Below are 20,968 nucleotides of genomic sequence, written 5' to 3'. Positions count from 1 at the left end.
GAACGAACGTATCTGGAACGGAACTATATGTAACAATGTACCTGTATCCCTATGTCAACATCATCACAGTAAATTGCAGTACACATGTTGTAATTTGGGTCTACTAAAGATATACAGGAAAACGAAACACAGAATGTAAATACATCAACTATATAACACTTCTTTACCCGCGTAAACAATGGTGGAAATCCCAGCTGGACAGTCATGTCTACTCTATCATGTAAAGATATGACCACCTGTTGATAATACAAAAGAGATATACAATGTATAAATGTATTTGTTTTCTTTCAAAACGAACTGTGACAGAAAAAGAGTCATCCACTATCACTTGTCAATAGTCCACAGTTCTTTCATTTTATTAAAGACCTTTTTTCAAAGCAAAATTATAAATTCAAAGTGTTTCTACTCTATCTATACACGTGTCCGCAAAAGCTGAAGAAGAAACTTGGTCTAAAAACAATATAAAATCCCTAAACTCATCAGAGCTGATCTGGTGTGTGTAGCCTACTCAGCGGCCACCTTGTCATCCGTTGCTGATGCGTTTACATTCCTCCATGTGTAGTGCTAATATGGAATATTACGTGATATACAAATAAATGAAATTATAAGGAAAATATTTATTGAAGGAATTACTATATCATAAATCCTGTTTTAACACACATAATGACTGATGTTAGACCACATAAAAAGGAAGCAATTTGAACCCAATTTTATCAGCATTCCTTAATTCTAAATTAGAGGAAGGGACACCTATTCCAGTCAAGCTTGATAAGCTTGTATCCTAGAGATATTTCCAAAAGATATCAGCATAATCTGCAAGTAATAGTGACAAAATGATAAAAAAACTGAGAATTTTAGGACACTGTGTTCTTGGCCGAACATTTAACTCTGTACAGAAAACTGGACATTTTAGTTGAAAAAAAAACTGAACCGTGATGCGATTAATTTTCTTTATCATATGTTACCTATATCAACCATTAATAAAAATATATATATATATTTCATAATGGTAACACTATGTTAATTTCCTTAATTTATCTTAATACAAGTTGAATCATAGTAACCGTAACAAATTTGGAAAAAGTACAATTATAATCATAAATATATTCCATATTTCAACAAGGTCCAGATTATTTTACAGCTTACCTTGTGTAGGTTTGAAAGCTTTCGAATATCTCCTAACACCCGAAGTTACGCCTGCAACCTGGCTTACTCCTCTCCCTCTCTCTCTCTCTCTCTCTCTCTCTCTCTTCTCTCTCTCTCTCTCTCTCTCTCTCTCTCTCTCTCTCTCTCTCTCTTCTCTCTCTCTCTCTCTCTCTCTCTCTCTCTTACATTCAGAGGTGGCGAATATGACTGCGGCAAGTATGGCTGGTCATCGACAAGTAATCTTTTCTGTTCAAATTAATTCGTAAACGACAACTCTGTCAGTGAAAAGCCTTATGTTAAAACATAAAAAAACGTATTAATCTGTATGCGTCTGATATGAGATTTAATACGTTTGAGAATCCTAGATACAGCAGAATTATATCAAATAAAGCATTATTTAGGGAACTTTACATTCCGAACGTTTTGCCGAAGATGTTGCTGCTTATTAGAGATAGCTTCATTATCAGAACACCCCAGCCGAGCAGCAACAGCTGTGGAAACGCGCGTGCTGAAGTTCCTCGGAAATTGCTTTCTTTTATATTTTGCTATACATGTTATAACATTTACGTAAAACAGAACGATGTCCATTTTTATGTGAGTGCAAATTATATACGGGTCTTAGAGCTCCACTTTTTTAGTATTTTTAAATGGTTGTTTAATTATTATGTAACACTAATTTTGTATGACCGAGGAGTCACTGAAACCTCTTTTAGCTAAAACATTGTTTTTTTATGAAAAGGAGACGCTGCAGACTATGAATTTTAAAAAAGATGTCAATTAAAATATAGATATTATGCCTTTTATAAATAATTTTGAGCGGGATTGTAACGAATCGTAGATAGGGGGCTCCCCAATCACGTTTGTATATCTAGTATTGTTCTGTATATTCTAGCCAATTAATAAATTGATAATCTCCCTCAATTAGTGTTTCTGTTGCATGTTGTATTCTATAACACACCTGGAGAACAAAAGAGCTTCACCAGCAGCCAGTATATTTGATATGGTGCATAATGAAAAGAAAAATAATGTTAATTTCTAATTTCAGTTTTACTTTAATGTCGATTTGTACGTTATAGAAATCATTATTTTATCATCCTTTCGTTATTTCTGGTAAACATATCCTTAAATCAAATAAATAAATAATAAATCATAATTCGCAAAATCCCTATCACTAAATCACGAAAAATCAGTTACAGGCATTGAAGGTGTGGATGCTGCTTACGAGCAACATTACAGGTACGTTTTTAGCCTTTCGCGATGGTCCGTGCTGACACTCAGTGACCGACCGCGTTACGATCGCGAGGGATTGCGGGGTCCATTGCGACACGTGACTATGCGATGGGTGATCGCTTAAGATTGTAATGCTCCGACCTTTAGTAAAATGATAACTCTCTACTTTACTTGGATTAGGTAGAAAACGCATACGCGTTAGACAATCAAATGGCGTTGTAAATACTTGCTCGATCTATTCTCAATGACGGTTTGAAGAAAAAGATATTGACTAACTATTCTACCGCATCGGACAGAGATATCTACTCTTCCGATGAGGGAAACATTTCTACCTTCATAAATTTCGTTGATGTTTACGCGGTAAAGACTGATTTGAACTGGTTTTCATTCGATATGAATGGTTTGAAGTTTTGTTAGTCACAGTGCAACAAGTTAAACAATGTTTTTGACAAAATAAAATAGATATCTTTTCATTTATTCATTCTTGTGGTTTTAATGGTGTATTTCTAGTTTTTAATATTTTTGGGTGAATAACAGGGGCGGAAAAAGGATAATTTCCTACCTAGAAAATTTAATATGGAAAATTCTACCCTTGAATTAGATTTACAACAGTAACACTAGGAAAGCCTATTAGTCCTTTTTAATATAGCGATACATTGTGACATGTCTCTAACGGCGCGATAAATATACTTCTATAATAGAACAATTAAAATTTTATCGTATGGGGATATATAAAGAATAGATCTGATAGGCTAACAAGAATATCTGCACCCGAATGTAATTTTTTTTCCATGTCATACACAAGGGAAGTTAGACACCTGACACACGCTAGGCTAATAAAATCTGCTAACTGCAAGTGATCGAAATCGAGTTATCTCAGTCGAGGGCTAAGTTTTTGTAACATTATCCCAACCGAAGCGTTGGCCGAGGTTGTGATGCTATAAATATTTCAGTCGGAGACTGAGATAACCGATCTCGATCACTTAAAGATATGTTTTATCGCTCCTCAAAGATATAATAAAACACATCTATATACGCATTCAGAGTGTAAAATTATCCCGTCTTAGGCCTTCTTTTTCACGGACGATTAACCATTTCATCTGCGCTTTGAATTTTGTCATTCCACGTAAAACTATAGTTCGGTTATATCAAAGAAAATCGATGATCAATCGCCATATATTATTTTAATAATTGAAAACAGCAACCAAATAATGCTTGGTAAATGCTGAATGTACATATTTCTAATAATATTGACTATCAAAAGCGTGTGACGTCACCGATTCTTGATTATTATCACATGAATGACGTAAAATGCCGCCAAAATTGCGTGAAGGTACCAGACAGATCGGACGAGATACAAAATATATCTCACTGGATATCATGTGAGATTTCTCTGTCCGAGAAACTTGTGTAACGTCATCAGGAAACGCAGCGTATATGCATAAAGTCGCTAACATCATCATAACGTTTGATTCATTGCAGTATTTCTCTTACAATGAGTCGGTTAAAAATGCTTCTAAAAGCAGACATTTGCCATGTACTTATCGAGGGATAATTACCTGAAACTTACCGCAGATCCGTGTTCCTGACTTCCTAAACGTGCTCCTTCCTAAAATGGTATTGGTTTATAAAATAACATTAAAAACTTAAACAACTGCAGATATTTGTTAAATAAGACTGAGAGATCCCACAAAACATGTTACACTGATCGTTTATTTAGTGCCATATAATGAAAGTAGTAATGATGATGCTCTTGAACTACCTTTGTTTTTATTCAGGGGTTATTATTCAAACAAAAAAAGCCAAATATCAACAAATATCATACGGCCGTGCTATATTTTAATATCTATTTATAAAATATGTTGTACATCTTTCGTCTTTCCATTGTAAGTATTATGGATTGATATCAGTAAGAGTATAAATGTGTGATATTATACAAATATAGCATTTTGATGAGGTCGATACATGGTTATATCGACATAAGAAAAAAAATGGAACGAGGACGTAGTCCGAGGTCGATATTTTTTCTGTGGTCGATATAACCATGTATTGACCGAAATCAAAATGCTATAATTGTTTTATTATTTTTCTGGATTTTTAACATTTTGAAATGAGTCTGAAACTAAATATGCATCGCATTGTATATTCTGCTTCGTGATGGCATATACAATCTTATGATTTTGTAACAAGTTTAATTTAAAAACAACGTACGAAAACATTATCAATTGATGCACTTCACGCTTTTATTACACCCGGTGCATGCGTGTTTGTAAATTGCATACATGTACATGTAGTCCATTATACCTGAAGCTCCATGTCTTACGGACACAGTCAATTAAATGTATAGTTTGTTCTCCGTTGAAATAATCCACTTCGACGTCAAACACATATTAACAGATTCAGATTGAAATTGAGATACATTCCCTTATGCTTAGTACTCCATTCCGTAAAATAAAAATCGTATACATACAGTAGGATTAGCCTACACCTAATGTTGTAACTACATGTAGCCTAGGTGGAATCTAAAAAAATAAACATCAAACGTATTCACTATTCAATGGCTCCAGATGCTTGAATGTTATTCGATTATTTCCTACTCTCCTACCGTGTTTATGTTGGAAATTTAAAAGTTTAAATTGTAGTTCAGCTGGAAGTCATCTTCATATTTGATAGAAACCGAAACAATCAACGTCGTCTGTTATATTTTGTGGTTACGCTTCAAACTCAGGTCATCAAAGCGTTTGTTTCAAAGCGCCAGGAAAACGAAACGTTTTGGTAACGAGGACGATAACGTTATCTAAGAATAATCGTACAATATACTTTTTCTATAAACCACTTCCGGAAAATTCGTGCAATATAGTTTTATATCGGTGATCACGTGGCGTGTTTTTGACCAATGAGAAGTGACAAAAAATCCAGAAAAATGATAATTTGTTTTATAAATGTATTGTTCTCGGTACAGGTAATACACGTCATAATTATTGTTATAATGGTTCTTTGTAATTCGTTTTTTCACCATAAGATTTGTCGTTTTCATATTTTAACTTAAATATACTATTTTACTGGATCGAAAGAACACTTTTTGTGTAACATCAGTTAAGTTTATTTTTGTCATTTATGTGTCTTTATATATATTTTTCAATAAGACGTGTTTCTCTAAATTGCCGTATGTAAACGACATATGCAACATAAATAAATCGAAGATATCAGGTCATGTTGAAAGGGGGGAAATGCATACAAATAAATATGCAGAAGTGTCCTTGGTAAAAGTATTACTTTCCATTTAGGCGTGGTTAGAATCCAATATGCATAGATTATTTTGAAATATACATTGTTATGAAAAAGACATTTGCATGGTGCTTGTTATATAATTTCCGAATAAGAAAGATATATACAAAAGGTAATTGATAGTGTGTCCCTGCATTATAACATTCGCAATCGTTTTTAATGGTAGAGACAGCTGTTTTTATATGAACATTCATTACTATCGCATATTAATAACAGTTGCGTAAGATATTAAAAAGTAAAACTATAAATAAAGGTGTTACATGCATGTTTGACAACATCGTTGCAGCTGAATTCCTTGTGTGAACACATCTCTCAGACTCCAGGTAAGTACCTTATATTTTTAGACATAATGCTAGGCCTAATCCTCTGTATATAGATGAGTGTGAACGTTTAGGTAGAGATCTTGATTGTTACGATACATGTACATTATCAATATTGAATACATATGTATAAAATGGATAGTTCAGAGTCTCCAGAAGAAGGACACAGTTTTGTGAAAGTTTTTTTTTACATTTTTTAATTTATTTCATATTACAATTGACACAGATATAAAGACATAGATCAGAAGCCCAATAAAGGGGCCATCTCAAAAATTATTTATTGACGTCATTATCTTAATATTAAGTAATCGTTACGATAGAATAGTATTGGCGTGCAGTATTAAGAAGACATTTGACTGTCAGTACGAGGGATAGACAAATCATATCAATAATCCAGAGATAGACAACATAACGACTAATATTGACGGAGAGATAAACAGATAGACATACACAAAAATATTCATTCATACTGACAGCATTACGATGACAATCGACATCACGGAGGAGAGAGACAATCCTAACCCAATATCAGTGTAGATAAACGATATAAAGTATATTGCTTGAAAGACAGAGAGAGAAAGACAAGCTCTAGTCACAGGCCTTAAGCGCGATAGATATAATCATTCTTTTTCTGAAATTGGGTAGTGTTATATGGCTGGCCGAATTACATGTATAGACCTTGGCAAAGTATTGCACATATAGAGAGGTGTCAGTAAGAGCCAAAGACCTGTTTTCTAGTCATTATCTTTATAGCCGAACATGCTTTATTGGCAACGGCATATCAACGGTCCACTGACTTGAGCGGTCAGATGGTGGCCTCACAATGGAAAACACTATATATTGAACTCTAATTAAGCAACCACTTGTCGTAAGCAGCCGTTTTTCTTCGGTCCCTTAGGTGATCGTTTTAAACAGGTTTGAATGCAAAATTAAAAGACGACATTGAAATGACCGAATGCTGCTAGAATCGTACTCTACCTAGCTATGATATTGAAATTACAACTTGAGGAGTAATTCATGAATTCAAGACTGGACATTCATGAATTTTCCAGAGGGATTTGTAGTGACTTCGTCATAGGTAGGACATGTTTGTTTGTGCAATATAGAAAAGAAACAAAAGATATCAGCCTTAACAGATGTAGTTTTACCACGATATTAACATGGTTCTGTCGACCGCACATCAATACTGATGACATCATCAACAGCTACACCGCATGAAGTCATGCACGTCGAAATCGATGACGTCATCGACAATGCGAAACACAGCTGCACCACGTGAAGTCAGAACGTCACGTAATTATTACAGCAGTCTGCCATACTCTAGGGGTTGACAGAAAACAATCTCTTACAGCTAAAACCGGTGACAAATCAGGGGTTAGAAAAAGATAAAACAAAAGTCAATATCCATATAGATAGCTGCTATGTATGACAAATGTTGACGGCTGGGCAGATAATTTTATGTGACTGTCGTAAGTCAGGGAGGAACGAATCAATGTCAATATACTAGCATACAAATCTTGTTATTCTATTTCTCAGTAAAAGTTTTATCTTTGCTGTATGTTATAGTATAAGAAAAATAGTCTATTTAGTATCTTGCCTTAACAATGCATGACTTGTACCAATTGAATCCCATCCCTTTTAACCGGGGCTCGATATTTTGTGTTGACAATGTTGTAGACAATAGACGTTTAGGAAATTTATTGAAAATGAAATATATAATTATCATTGACAAGTAATTACTAGTACCAATAGAAAAAAATGTAAACACATACATAATCTCTTCAACTATTTCTATTTAGATTGTAAACATCAAGTTTCACATCATGACTTCCATCAAAGAAACATGTTTGGTTTTGCTGGTAATGGTATTGATGTCTCACCTGGTTGACTCGAGGTTAGTATTGAGCAGGTGTGAAACTTCTATTTAAACGCAATTTAATAAATAGGGGTGTGTGTTTTATTTTTATAATGATTATCTTTCTTTAAAGTATATATCCTAGCGATCCGGGATGTGAAAATCTCCTTCCCGAAAGATGCACGAATGACACACTTCCAACGAGATGTTTGTTTGACCCCAGCGTCGGAAGGCTACAATCAGGATGTGCAGAATCAGATCTGATTACAGACGATTGTACTACAGTATGTAAGTAATTCTCATTTTAATAACTCATCATCATAACACATTATTTATGAATGTAACTGATAAGTAGTTTTATACTCCACCTGATTAGTTAATTTTAAAATATTAATCATATGATGACTAGAATATGCAATTCATTTCCCTTCATATTGGATTTGTGATATCGGTGTGGATTCTTTTTTTTTAATTTCTCGTCAAAGGCTCGCAAAAATGAAAAATTTTCAATTCATATCATCTAATTAATATGAAAAGGAACTCATTACAGATCCTATAAAGCAATCATCCTTCTCACAAGTCCTAACGAAAATTTGTAGTAGCTAATCAAAATCCAAAAAGTTTTGGAAAACATGATAATATATTGGTATGTGGATATTTTGTAGCCGTCAATAGTAAAACACAATCATTTACCTGTCCGGGTAAACGTGTGTTGGTTGGTACGGACAGCATGCAGCCAGTTTGCTGTGAGCTCGCAGCCGGTAAGTATATTTGCTAAAGCAATATTTCTATTGAACTAATGCTTCGATCTCTATAAGAATGTGATGTCAGAGTAGCTCAGATCGTGTTTGTCATAGTTTGTGACAGTGTAGGTCGATGAAGTAACAATTGTTACTCTGATGAGTAATATGTATATGGAGGGCGCGGTAGCCGAGTGGTTAGGATGTCCCGACATATTACTATATATAAGCTCTCCACTTCTGGGTCGCGAGTTTGATACTGACCACGTACTAGTCAGTGATTTCCCGCCAAGTTCTCCTCCACCTGTAGTGCACTCCATATTTTCGTCGCCTCTCTAAATTCTAAACTTTTCATGAAAACCGGGTATTGTGAAGTTTTTTACTAGGATAGTATTATTGTCCTTGTTTCCCCCAAATTTGAAGATTTCATAAAGAATGATATTTAACATGAAAACAATAAACAAAAAAGAAAATAAAGTTCAATAAGTTCAAGTCTAATAATTAGTAATTATATATAAATATTATTAGTTGAGAATTAATCGTAGGAATAATAATCGCATGCTTTCATGTGGCTATACAAAAAAGTACATTTCCTGATCTTAACTCCTCGAAATCATTTTTTGAATAATTAATAGGCAAATTCCTTAACGAACAATGTGTTACATAAATCAAAATCTGGTAAATTACTAAGCAATGACATGAATTTTAATCCAACATTATTCACCAAAAAACACCACTACTCGTCACGAATTTCGCTATTTTTATCACAATGCAAAATAATATGGGTAACATGATCATTAAAAAGCATTTCGCTATACAATTTGATATTCGTGAGTTTACAAAAATATTAACAATACAATGTACATGACTATTAAACTGTATATTTAGTATATAATTCTTTTGTACACGTTGAAAGTAGCTCGAAAGGTCCCGAGCTGTTCTTATCTATTTCAATCATGTTGGTAACGTCATGCTCTTTGGGAAGCTTCGATTTGTACGGATATCCACGTGATGCGACTCGGATATCAAATATTACCAAAAGTCAGAACAGTTTGGTCCTCTAGTTCAATATAACACATGTTAATCTCAAACTCAGTTAACAAATATCTGGGTTTTTTTCAGGCGATAAACTTTGCACATTTGAAGAATATTTAAAATATTTTAGTTACAGCACAGAGAAATGCCACTGAAATTATTTCAGTAATAGATAGTATTGCGTTATAACTCAAATAAATAAAAGGTATTTAGATTAATTCTTATAATTCACTATAATCCCATGGCAGTTGTTTAAGACATTTTATTTTCTTGACAGGTTTCGACTTAACAGAGTGTTTCGATCAAAATATCCTCTATTCGTTCCTTCTTGGATTCGATTTTCAAGTACCCGATGGTTATGCTCTAGTCGGCAAATTCCTCTATGGGTAAGTAGATATAATGACATAGAAATAACAAAACAGTTGCTTTATGTATTTATCTCTTATGTCCTGGTTGAGAGGGCACTGTTGCCTCATAGTATTATCGAGGGAGTGAATAGTGCCCAATTCGAAGGCCCCCTTTCATTTCATCGTAACATAAACACTTCAAGGGACGCCTCCCAACGCTAACTTCATTTTCTCGTCTTGCTGTCACATTTAAAGTACATGTACAACAAATCAATTGTCGCAAAATCTATTTCTTTAAACGAGTTTCACGAATATAAAAGTACATGTCTAGATCAATATAGAACTAACGAATTGTCTTGTGCATAAAAGCAACAAAGTTCCCCGTACACCGCTGCCAGTCTGCCATCTAGACGTCACGTTCAATGCCGTGCCACGTAATTAGTACCTGCTTCAGGCACTATTGTAAATCATCGCACCTCAGACAGAAATGTCCCCAAATGATTGGTTGAAAGCCGTCACGTGGTGGCCCTCTAACACTTTATAGAGGGTCAGTAAATTTTGTTATAGAGAAATATGACTGTTATCGCTCTCGTTTCAAAATTTAAACGCATTCTCTTCATATAAATATACCATCTCATTACCGTAAAAATGTATACTATTTGTTATTTTTTGTGTAAAATTAACTTAAATAGTTTTAATACTTCAAATTAAATTGATTTTTTTTAAATACGAGGTGCTTCCCCTACGCCAGTTTGAAAGTTGTTGACGCGGTGAAAGTCAAACGTAATATTCAAGCGTTTTCTAGACTGTGATTATAAACAAATGGAGGTGCCTCTGATAAATCCTCACTCTATACTCAATCTATAGGTATACTTTATAAATGATTATCTCAGCAGAAATGTAGAGATGATCAAGGAGATTGAGGTTTAAATGCTGGATGGATAATATGTCAGTTTTGTTTCTGATGTTTTAATATACAGCCAGTCTGGAGTCATATTGATTTAGGCCTACATTACTGTGCACTAGGAATGTCGAAATTAATTTTGATTTATGAATAATTGAGTACATATTCTGCAGGTTTCGTATACAGTATATTTGCAATGAAATACATAGGCCTAGGTTACTTCTGATTTTTTTTTAAAAGCGGCGATTGTTTGTATCCTTCGCCAGCATGATTCACGTTTGATTTCAGATTCTTTACAAAGAAAACAAAGACCCAATGAAACAAACCAATGGTCCTCGATGCGATAAATTCGTTATATAGTCATTCACTGGCCCCCTTTAAAGGCAAACAGGACCAGTAAGAAGTAGAGAAGGCCCGGGCTACGCCCTCGCCCCCAATAAATCGTAATGACCCTCTATGCATTGATAGGGGATCAGTGACTGACTTTTTAATTAATATAGTATCCATGTGTGTAGCCAATCAGAATCCAGTATTCTGTCACGTGATGTACTGAATCTGGATAATTGTTTTAATCTTAAAAACATTAGCATGAATGTGATCATAAATACGATTACGCCATCGAAATTATGTTGTGTTCCACTAACCCATTAGATTAAATTAATTATAGTACAATTTACGTTTATTCTATTTTTCATATTAATAGAATTTCTTGTTAATCATTTAATATTCACTTTAAATGTCGATGCAATTTTTAACATATTTTCAAAAACAACTGTGTTAAGTTTGAAAGAGTTGAGATGAATATCCCCTTTGTATTTGTGCCATGTAAAATTCTTTATAGTCGTAGATAATCCTTGTTTATTAACAGTGAATGCGAGCAAGACCTTTCCGTTTTCCGCATGAGAATCTGCAAGCTGAGTCCGCTACCTGCGTGGAAATGATCAAAAATTTCAAAACTTGACAAATCTTTCGGAAATAAATGTATGAATACACATGCTTACATACAATAAAACATAATTGATTACCTGATACCAAGTATTCTTGTTTTTGTTTGACGTTTTGAATGACATCGAAATGTGTACGTGAATAAATGGAGTATCATATGTAAAAGAAGGATTTCATTCCATTGAATTTCTCATATTAGGACGTAATTTTTTGTTTCGTATAAAAATCATCATACACAAAAACGCAGTAGCTTAGGCCCATTCATCTGTCCCTATTATCTAATATTTGATTCTAAACATATTTTATTGCCAAAACAAAATACAAAATGGTTAAACTTTCAAATATGTTTTAACATTCAAGTTTCCTTAGGTACCAAGTAAGATCATTCTGCCATTCACATACTTATTACTTTGGAAGAAACACGTGATAGGCCCTCATAACTCTCATTACTACTGATACAATTTGGACTGTTACACGAAATACGTCGAACTTGCTACATCGATATCTCAACTTTGTAAGTTCAGTATTTTTATTTCTGTCACTTAAATTGTTATGATCTGGACATGTTTCATCCGAATTATATGATATAGCTTTAAAAAAGGTTGCCAATTAGGATAATACTTAAAAATAGAAGAAGGTATATAAAAGAAGATGTAAAGATGAATTCCATAATTGCTAATATATCTTAAAGCATATTTATTAGTATCGCCGTCTTTTGGAGGAAGAAGTGGATGGAGATAGTTTGGACAGAATTATTCTCGAATTTATATACTGAATTAGATTTTCTTACTTTGCGTCTCTTGGTTAGTGAACAAAATGTATCAATTTCCGTTTCCAAATATAAAGCTGAAACAGTTACCCAACACCGTCCCAAAGCTCACATGCATATTACAAATGGGTATGATAAAGGATATGTAAATGCAAGGTAGAGCATCTCTTTTTAAAATGATTTTGATTTTTTTAAACTCTTAATTTTTATAGCAGAATAACATATGGAGTCCACGTGATCCTTAACTTTAGCATTTGAACTACTGATTACCCCAAGGTGCCTATATATAATTGTCCGTAAAATCAAAGAATTTTACCATAAAACATAATTTCAAGGTCCTCGTCAATTTCTGCCGAATGAACAATAAAAATATTTTCAGTTTTGCCCGGATTAAAATTCACACTACATTTATAACCAAGTTTTAGCCCAAACGTTCCAAGATTCTTCTTTTACAATACAATACAATACAATAAATTTTATTTAAACTCGCATATTTCTTACAAATAACATTAGCTCTTGTGTGTTATTATTGCGACAAACAAAAGTATATATGCATTGTTGACAACACAAAGATTATATTAAAATATGGAAAATCACAAGAATAGGTTTGTATATATATCACAGAAATTAAAGGGTAAAACAAAGACGTTAGTTAAACATGAACACTCGAATTTGTACAAACACTGTGTTACTAAAGGTGGGAATTAAAACACTATCAGATAAGTGTAATGTACATATATGCTAACATAGCAAAAAGTAAAAATTTACAGATTATACACTAATATAGTGTGAGTTAAAAGGAAGCATTTTAATTTGAGATCGTAAAAAGCAAAATTAAGACCATATTATATAAAGACACAGTGTCATAAACATAGACTAGTGATAAATAAACGAAAAAGCGTAAACACGACAAAGCTTTTGCAGATACATATTGTGTATACACAAGCTGCATAATACAGAATAATACAGAACACAGGATAAAAGAAATATGTAACTATACACAGGAGAATGACAAGACAGCAAAGCATAACACGAGCGGTTATTCTGCAAAAGACAGACAAATGGCACACTGACAAATTTGGTCGTCCCAGGTGTGGATCAGTCTTTTAAACTCCGAAAAGTTTTCTACTCTTCGGAATTCATTTGGAAGACTGTTCCACACCCGAGCCGCCTCAAAAGAAAATGATTTATGACCATACTTAACCGTGTTAGCTCTTTTGATGTCTGCTTTTCTGTCTTGTCTGAAATTATAAAAAGATGATAGTTTGATTGATATCAAGTCCTGGACATATTCAGGAGAGATCTTGTTAACTATCTTAAAAACCTCGCAGGTCATATCTCGAAGTCTATTTACATGTAAAAAATCATTTCCAGATATGTCTAAAATCTGTTTAAATGTTGACGTGTAGTCCTGGTATATAAATCTCAAGGCACGTTCCTGAATCTTTTCCATTTTCCTTATACTTTTCATGCTGCTCAAGTGCCATACAAGAGGACACTAATTAGAATTTGAGATAATAAAAGAATGGTAAATAACACTTCACTTCTTCCTTTCATAGTCAGATAAGAGCCAATGCGTTTTAGTACAGAAAGCTGTTGTGATGCCTTTCTACAAATTTCAGAAATATGAGTGTCAAAGTTTAGCATAGAATCAAAAGGAACTCCCAAAAGTTTAACAACATTATCAGGTTTTACATAGGCATCACCTGTATCAAAAGAATGAATGTTTTCAATAGATTTTTTACCAATGCAGATTGATTGAAATTTTTCAGGATTGGCTTTCATTTGATTATGTTTAAACCATTGAATCAAAGCTATACAGTCACTTTCCAAGGAAGTTTTTAGTTCATCAAAATCTCTATTTGAGCCACTTATAGTATTGTCATCAGCATAGTTGTAGAGCTTTGATGACTTAATATATAAAAACATGTCATTGACAAATATATTAAACAGGAGTGGTCCCAGAATAGAGCCTTGTGGTACCCCTTTGAGCACTTCCAACCAGTCACCGCATTTGGACCCAAGTCGGACCTACTGGCTCCTGCTGGTCAGGTAGCTGGACAGCAGCTTCAGAGCACCATCACCCAGTCCATAGGCTTCCAACTTCCTAATCAGCAGGTCATGAGGAAGACAACCAAATGCCTTGGACAAGTCCATAGGAATGGCGGCGACATACTCATGGTTGTCCAAGGCCTTACGCCAGTCCTCAACAATTCTCATTAAAGTCGACTGGCATCCAAATCCTGGTCGGAAAGCTGCTAAAAAAGAGTTAAAAATATTGTTAAAATAGTCAGACAGCTGATTCCTAAGACCATCTCAAATAATTTAGAAATACAGGGCAGTATACTGACTGGTCTATAGTTTTCCTTGTTTAAAGGATCCTTCTTTTTGAACACGGGTACCACCTGAGCCTCTTTCAGCCGGTCAGGAAAGGAGTTTTCCCGTATGCAATGGTTAAATAGGTTACATAGGGGGAACTTCACCTGTTCACAGCAGGCTCTAAGCAGCCTAGGTGATACCCCGTCTATACCTGTTGCTTTCTTCAGGCTAATACTTTTGATGCATTTCTCAATAGAGACAGGTGTAGCAGGCTTGAAATGAAATTGGTTGTTTACATCAGATTTGGTGTGTTCTCTGATATTGGCAAGGACAAATTCATCATTTCCGTTTTCATCATTGCCAATGTCAGAGGCCACATTTACATAAAACTCATTGAAAATATTACTGACATCAGTCTGATCACTGACAATATCATCATTTTCTTTCAAAATAATATTATTGTGACCAGATTTACCTTTGTTTGATAGAAATGGTTTGATGGTGGGCCAAAAATCCTTCGATTTTGGGCCACCAGCACACCTTTCAAAGAAATAGTTTCTTACAGATTGTTTTTTTATTTTGGTAACATGATTTCTCTGTTTTCTGTATAGATCCCAATTATAAGCAGTTTTATATTTTTTGTATTTGTTGAAAAGCATTCTCTTTCTATAAACTGCTTTACGAAGACTTGAGTTGAAAAATGGGCATTTATACTTTCTTACACTTCATTCCTGATAAGAGGCATGCTCATCAATGACTTCCAATAGCAGTTTCTCGTGTGCCCAGTATATATCATCTATATCATCAAAAACATATGTACAATGAAAAGGGATTTTGTTTATGTCACCACTAAAATGTTTAGAGTCAAAGTTTTTAAAAGATCTAAACCTTTTCTTTTCTTTGGGCACTTGGGTGAGTTTACCTTTAAAAACTGTACATATCATATTGTGCCAGTCACTAAGTCCACAGTTAAAACAAAATGTATTGAATAAAAGAGTATTACTATTACATAAAATCACATCCACTAGGGATGGGGTACAGTTCTTCATGAAACAAGTAGGTGTTCTTATTAAATTCTTAAAATCAAAAACATCACATTTTGTTAGGATATTTTCAGTCTCATCTTTCATGTCAACATTTAAGTCTCCTACAACCATGATGTGATCGTAATGAATACTAATTTTGTCGAGGTTGGAGCAGAGATCATCGTAAACAGCATTCTTGTTATTACTTGGTGGGCTGTATATCCCCACTACTGCCCATTTACGATCATTTACTGTCACTTCCACCACAATGCTCTCGACGAGGCTAAGTTCCAAGTCTTCTCTTCTCCTAGATGGAATATTAGAGTTTATATAGAACAGAAGGCCTCCACCTTTCCCCGTTCTATCCTTCCTGTATGAGCGATAGCCGCTAACATCAAACAGGGACTGGTTGAAAATGTCGTTCAACTTTGTTTCGCCAACTATTAAAATAACAACCAAAGTTTGACGAAGAATGTCTGACAGTTCACTGAACTTGTATCTTAAGCTGTTTATGTTCAGGTAAGACATTATCACATTTTTAGGGTATATACCTCGGGTATCGGAAAGTTCCTGGAAAGGATCTCCGTCAGTAACATCACCGGTACCGTCAGGGTTGTTTACAATAGAACCGGAAGATAAATCAAGTGAGGGGAGACCACTCTGACTCTCCTCAAGATCCGGATCATCTGATATATTAAAAAATGAGTCAGTAAAATTTGGCAAAGTACACATCGTACAATACCAGTCTCGATTTAGAAGCTCAGATAGGGTATTGTATTCTGAGATGGACATGTCAATACATTTTCTATGGAACCATATATCATAAGGAATATTTTACCCTTATGAAACTAAAGATTATTTGTAAATACATTGAACTTTCAAAAGTATAATTTTATAGCTAAGGTATATTGTGTATATATATATTTACCTGTGATTGTAACATATTTCATTTAGATATTGATATGAGAAAAATGTGTCGGCTTATCAATTAGCCATCAATATATTTGAAGTCAATAAATCGTTCTGACCGACACGTATGAATTCAAAAGGGAGATTAACTTCCGGATGTTTCGGTCATCTTGAAATTGTTAATCAAAGGAAATCACACGTAATGTGTAGATTACTTAAGTGATAGCGGAAGCTATCTTATTGTCATAGAATATGTTTTTTTACCCTTTGGCACCGTACGGCGGTCACCATTGTATTTGTGTCGGCTGTCAAAAGTTTAGCTGAAAAAGCCGGTTTACCTATGCTTAACACCTGAAGCCATCTAGTGCCTATATAAGTCGAGAGGGTTAACTGGCCATTACCAATAAACCTCTGAACCTTATTGATGGCTTGACTATTATTTCAGGTAAGAAATTCTATGTTATTGTATACATTTGTTTGTAACCTATTTTTACTATTATGATTACTTATTAACTGTATATCTTCAAATTGTCAATTATTCATTGATTTAATTATTATTTTTGTACTTAATAACACAATGCGATTAATCAGGTATTATGATTGTAAAATGTATTTCAAACTCAAAAGTAAATAATTGGAATTGATGTTAATTAATTTTATTATCGTCCAAAGTTACTTATATGTTAGAAATCTATCTTAATTATGGAAGTCGATAATATAATTGTAATTAACCATCTTTGATAAGGTCCCGCAAAGCGGAGACCGCCATATTGTATTTAAACCTATTGAGTTACGTCTCTTTACATTGCACTGTGTAACGTTAACTTTACAGGTTAATTATAATGGTGTATCTTTGTAAATATGATCATTTTAATTATAATAATATCGGCATATGTTAATTATTGTAGGAATATAGATCATTAGGATTTAAATAATAAATCTTTTTGAACAGAAATGATTATTTTGAAACAACAGCCGTGACCTGTTTGCTTTTAATACTTGTTGTAAATATGAAATTATTACATGTTGTAGTCATGGAATTGTTAGCCATAACTAGGTTATTGTCTTTAGAATTAGCATATTTACTCATAAATCTTTCTGTATGTTATTATAATTAAGAGCATCGGTGATGTTGTCATCTTCGGAAGTAATGTCATTACATGCTCATTGCTATTGCTTTGATTATTTCATATTAAGAAATTATCTTGTTTTGCTAAAATCTGTAGTTGGTCAATTTATTGAATTACTTATAATTAAGATTTTAATATTGTTAATTTTCCCGTCGGCTCCTTTCACGCAAAGCGTATATTATGTACTCTACCATAAAATAATTATTTCCCCCCATTTTATGAGTATTTCCCCAGAACAAAAGAATTGTTTATTCAATATTGTAATCAGTTTATATTACTTAGAAAATAATTTGTATTGAACTACTACAATGTAAATTATGATTTATTAATTTTGATTGTATGTTTTGAATTATGAAACATCATGACCAATAAACCTCTGAACCTTATTGATGGCTTGACTATTATTTCAGAACCAACTACAGCTATATAGACCAATTACATATATATGTACAACCGAACAACAAACCACAAAAAAAAAACCTACATAAAAATAAGTATCACATCCGTCACATTGTACAGCCTGTTGGTTGGACCTGGTTTGTTTACCGCAGTATCCACAGGGGAATCGTATTGGTCCTGGGTTTAACGAAACATCACCAGATAAAAGTAAAACTAAAATCATCGTTGAGTTAAGACCATTATTCAAGCTGGAAGAGGTGTTCGAGTTGGTGTGTCTCAACGTCTGTTGATCGTGAGTAGTGCTCACTGGACACGAGAATCGTGAGAGTATCAAATTATCTCCACCAAAACGACAAAAGTTCCAGTTTTCACTTAAAATATAGTCGGATATGTTTGGTGAAGCAAGTGGCTCAATCACGTACCTCTGCGGCGGTCGGAATCTAGTCAAGATCGTGAAAAGTAGCAGAGCTACAAAATATACGTCCGCCGCCCTCAGCGCCATTTTGACCGATACCATGTTTTCTGTTTACAAATTGTTCAATTTCTTGACATCAATATATGAAGACTAAAGGAGAGATGTATCTTCAGCAAAGAGTCGTGTAACTGCATCTAAAGTGTCTGTAACATCATTTGTATAAATACGAAATAATAAAGGTCACAGAGTTGTGCCTTGAAGCACTCCAGCCTCATAGAACCTAAATGAGAAGAGGAGTTTTTTATTAACAAATACTTCCTGAATACAATTTTCAGCTACATAAGTATAAAGGGGAAATTACTATTTTCATTATTTCTATTTCCATTTTGTCTTCTGTTAGAAAGATAATATAATTTACCTAAATCGAGCTGAATGTTTCCTTATGACCAGAGACATCTAGTGATTATGATTTGATAGTGTGTGAACCTTGGCGACTTTGGTACATGTAGTATAATTCAGTGAGGAAATGTGACAATGTAATTAAGATGCCTCATAAGAATAATTAACAATGATGGAAACACAGAGGTCATCTGTAACACATTGTATTTGCACACGAATATCTTAATTGCATTGGCGCTTTATTTTTTTCGCTGAGAGGTAAGCAATAGAAGGTATGCAAAAATAGTGGGGAAAACAATATATACACATTAAATCAATAATCCAATTATCTCAATAATGACAAGAATGCTACTTTATTAGGATTAATAACTTTCTAAAAGTTGGCGACCATGTCACAGTTATGTGTAAAAAGGCATCAAGACAAATGTCTGTCTTAAAGAGAATTGGAATGTTTTTTACGAACTAGGGACGTAAAATGATTTCAAACTGTTTTGTACTCTCGAACGTCAATTACTGTCCTGGCAATTTTGTAGTAATCATACAAGAAAGGTGTCTTCGATACAGAAGATTATGACTCTCCAATAGCTATGATTTTAAGACAAACAAATTCTAAACTCTTGCATGTCAATAGAATACAAACCATCGCTAATGTAGCTTTCAAAATTCTTAATAAGGACTGTCCTGATTATTCACATAACTTATTAAGATTTAAAGCTTCTTCTTATAATTCTTGAAGAGAAAGACAGGCAGAAATCTCACAGGTGAATACAACTAGGTATTGCCTGAAACCTTTTAGAATTGAAGCCGCCTAAATATGGATTAATTAATTATCATTAATTATGCTTTTACTGTCCGTAATACCATGTTTTCAGTAACGCGTGAGTGTGCCAATTAGCGTAGCTTTGCTTTTTTTAGATGAAGGTTTCAATAGTGATATTTAGCTTAATCTAACACACCGTATGGTAATGACCCCGGAACTAGGTACCCCCGGAAGCGAGAGTGAGAAAATCAGGATTTGAATAGAGCTAAGATCGTTGCTATTAACTGTATTTTGAGATGTTTTGGATACTGACGTTTGGTACACGCGATTCTGAATACATCAGCCACACAATGATATATAAATGGTTTTCAAGAAGCGTACCCACGTAAATCGCCTGTCGTTAAAACAGATGCTGAACTTTCCATAACCCATAAATACATATCTTAGTACTGCATTACTCCATTATGATATATAAGGGTAGATTCACAAGAAAAATACTTCTCAGTCCCATTTATGTATGATTATGGGAGCAATGTAAAATCACCGTGGTGTACGGCTCATAGCTGATATTTCATTTGACTGGAGTACGGCTCAAAGCAAACGAGGTGTAAGGCTCATATTGACCTCGATATCGGTAATTATCATAAAGATAATAAAATGAGGTTAAAATTGTATAGATGATTTTTGTCTGATGAATATACATATCTTTTTCAATCAAATGACATACAACGTCAACAAATTTAGAACAAATTTCCCGACAATACGTCTATATGCATGTATATACGTTGCTATCTGGATAGTAAAAGATAGGAATGTTGAGAAAGTTGAAACGTTTTGGTTTAAACATATTTTTTATTTTATTGTCAATTTAAAAGACATAGAGATCAGGCAAAAGTTAATACAAATTTGAATACCCTTCTCGTAATATACAGTGACGAAACAGGAGACAATAGACATTGACAATATTAATAACATTAAATACAGAATTTACATTTTTATAAAACCCCAATCTTATGCTGGACTTTATAAATTG

The 20,968-nt window shown here is 33.8% G+C and overlaps 2 protein-coding genes across 2 annotated transcripts; one reads left to right on the top strand and one right to left on the bottom strand.

Annotated features, from left to right (window-relative positions):
* The first annotated feature begins 7,807 nt into the window (after positions 1–7,807).
* LOC138329801 (uncharacterized) lies at positions 7,808–11,806 on the top strand. The gene is made up of 5 exons (XM_069277095.1): positions 7,808–7,893; positions 7,985–8,127; positions 8,505–8,600; positions 9,892–10,000; positions 11,734–11,806. Exons 1-5 carry the CDS (start codon positions 7,808–7,810, stop codon positions 11,804–11,806), a joined length of 507 nt encoding a protein of 168 aa, XP_069133196.1.
* A 1,812-nt stretch (positions 11,807–13,618) lies between these two features.
* Positions 13,619–16,655, bottom strand: LOC138329799 (uncharacterized). The gene is made up of 4 exons (XM_069277094.1): positions 15,787–16,655; positions 14,927–15,438; positions 14,615–14,837; positions 13,619–13,820 (listed from the first exon to the last, which is right to left on the bottom strand). The coding sequence occupies exons 1-4, from the start codon at positions 16,653–16,655 to the stop codon at positions 13,619–13,621; spliced, it is 1,806 nt and encodes a 601-aa protein (XP_069133195.1).
* Between the last annotated feature and the right edge of the window lie 4,313 nt (positions 16,656–20,968).

The sequence above is a fragment of the Argopecten irradians genome, chromosome 8, assembly GCF_041381155.1.
Source record: "Argopecten irradians isolate NY chromosome 8, Ai_NY, whole genome shotgun sequence".
NCBI classification, from domain to species: Eukaryota; Metazoa; Mollusca; class Bivalvia; order Pectinida; family Pectinidae; genus Argopecten; species Argopecten irradians.
Note: the sequence above shows the minus strand (reverse complement) of the source record. Positions and strands in the feature narration are given on the sequence as shown.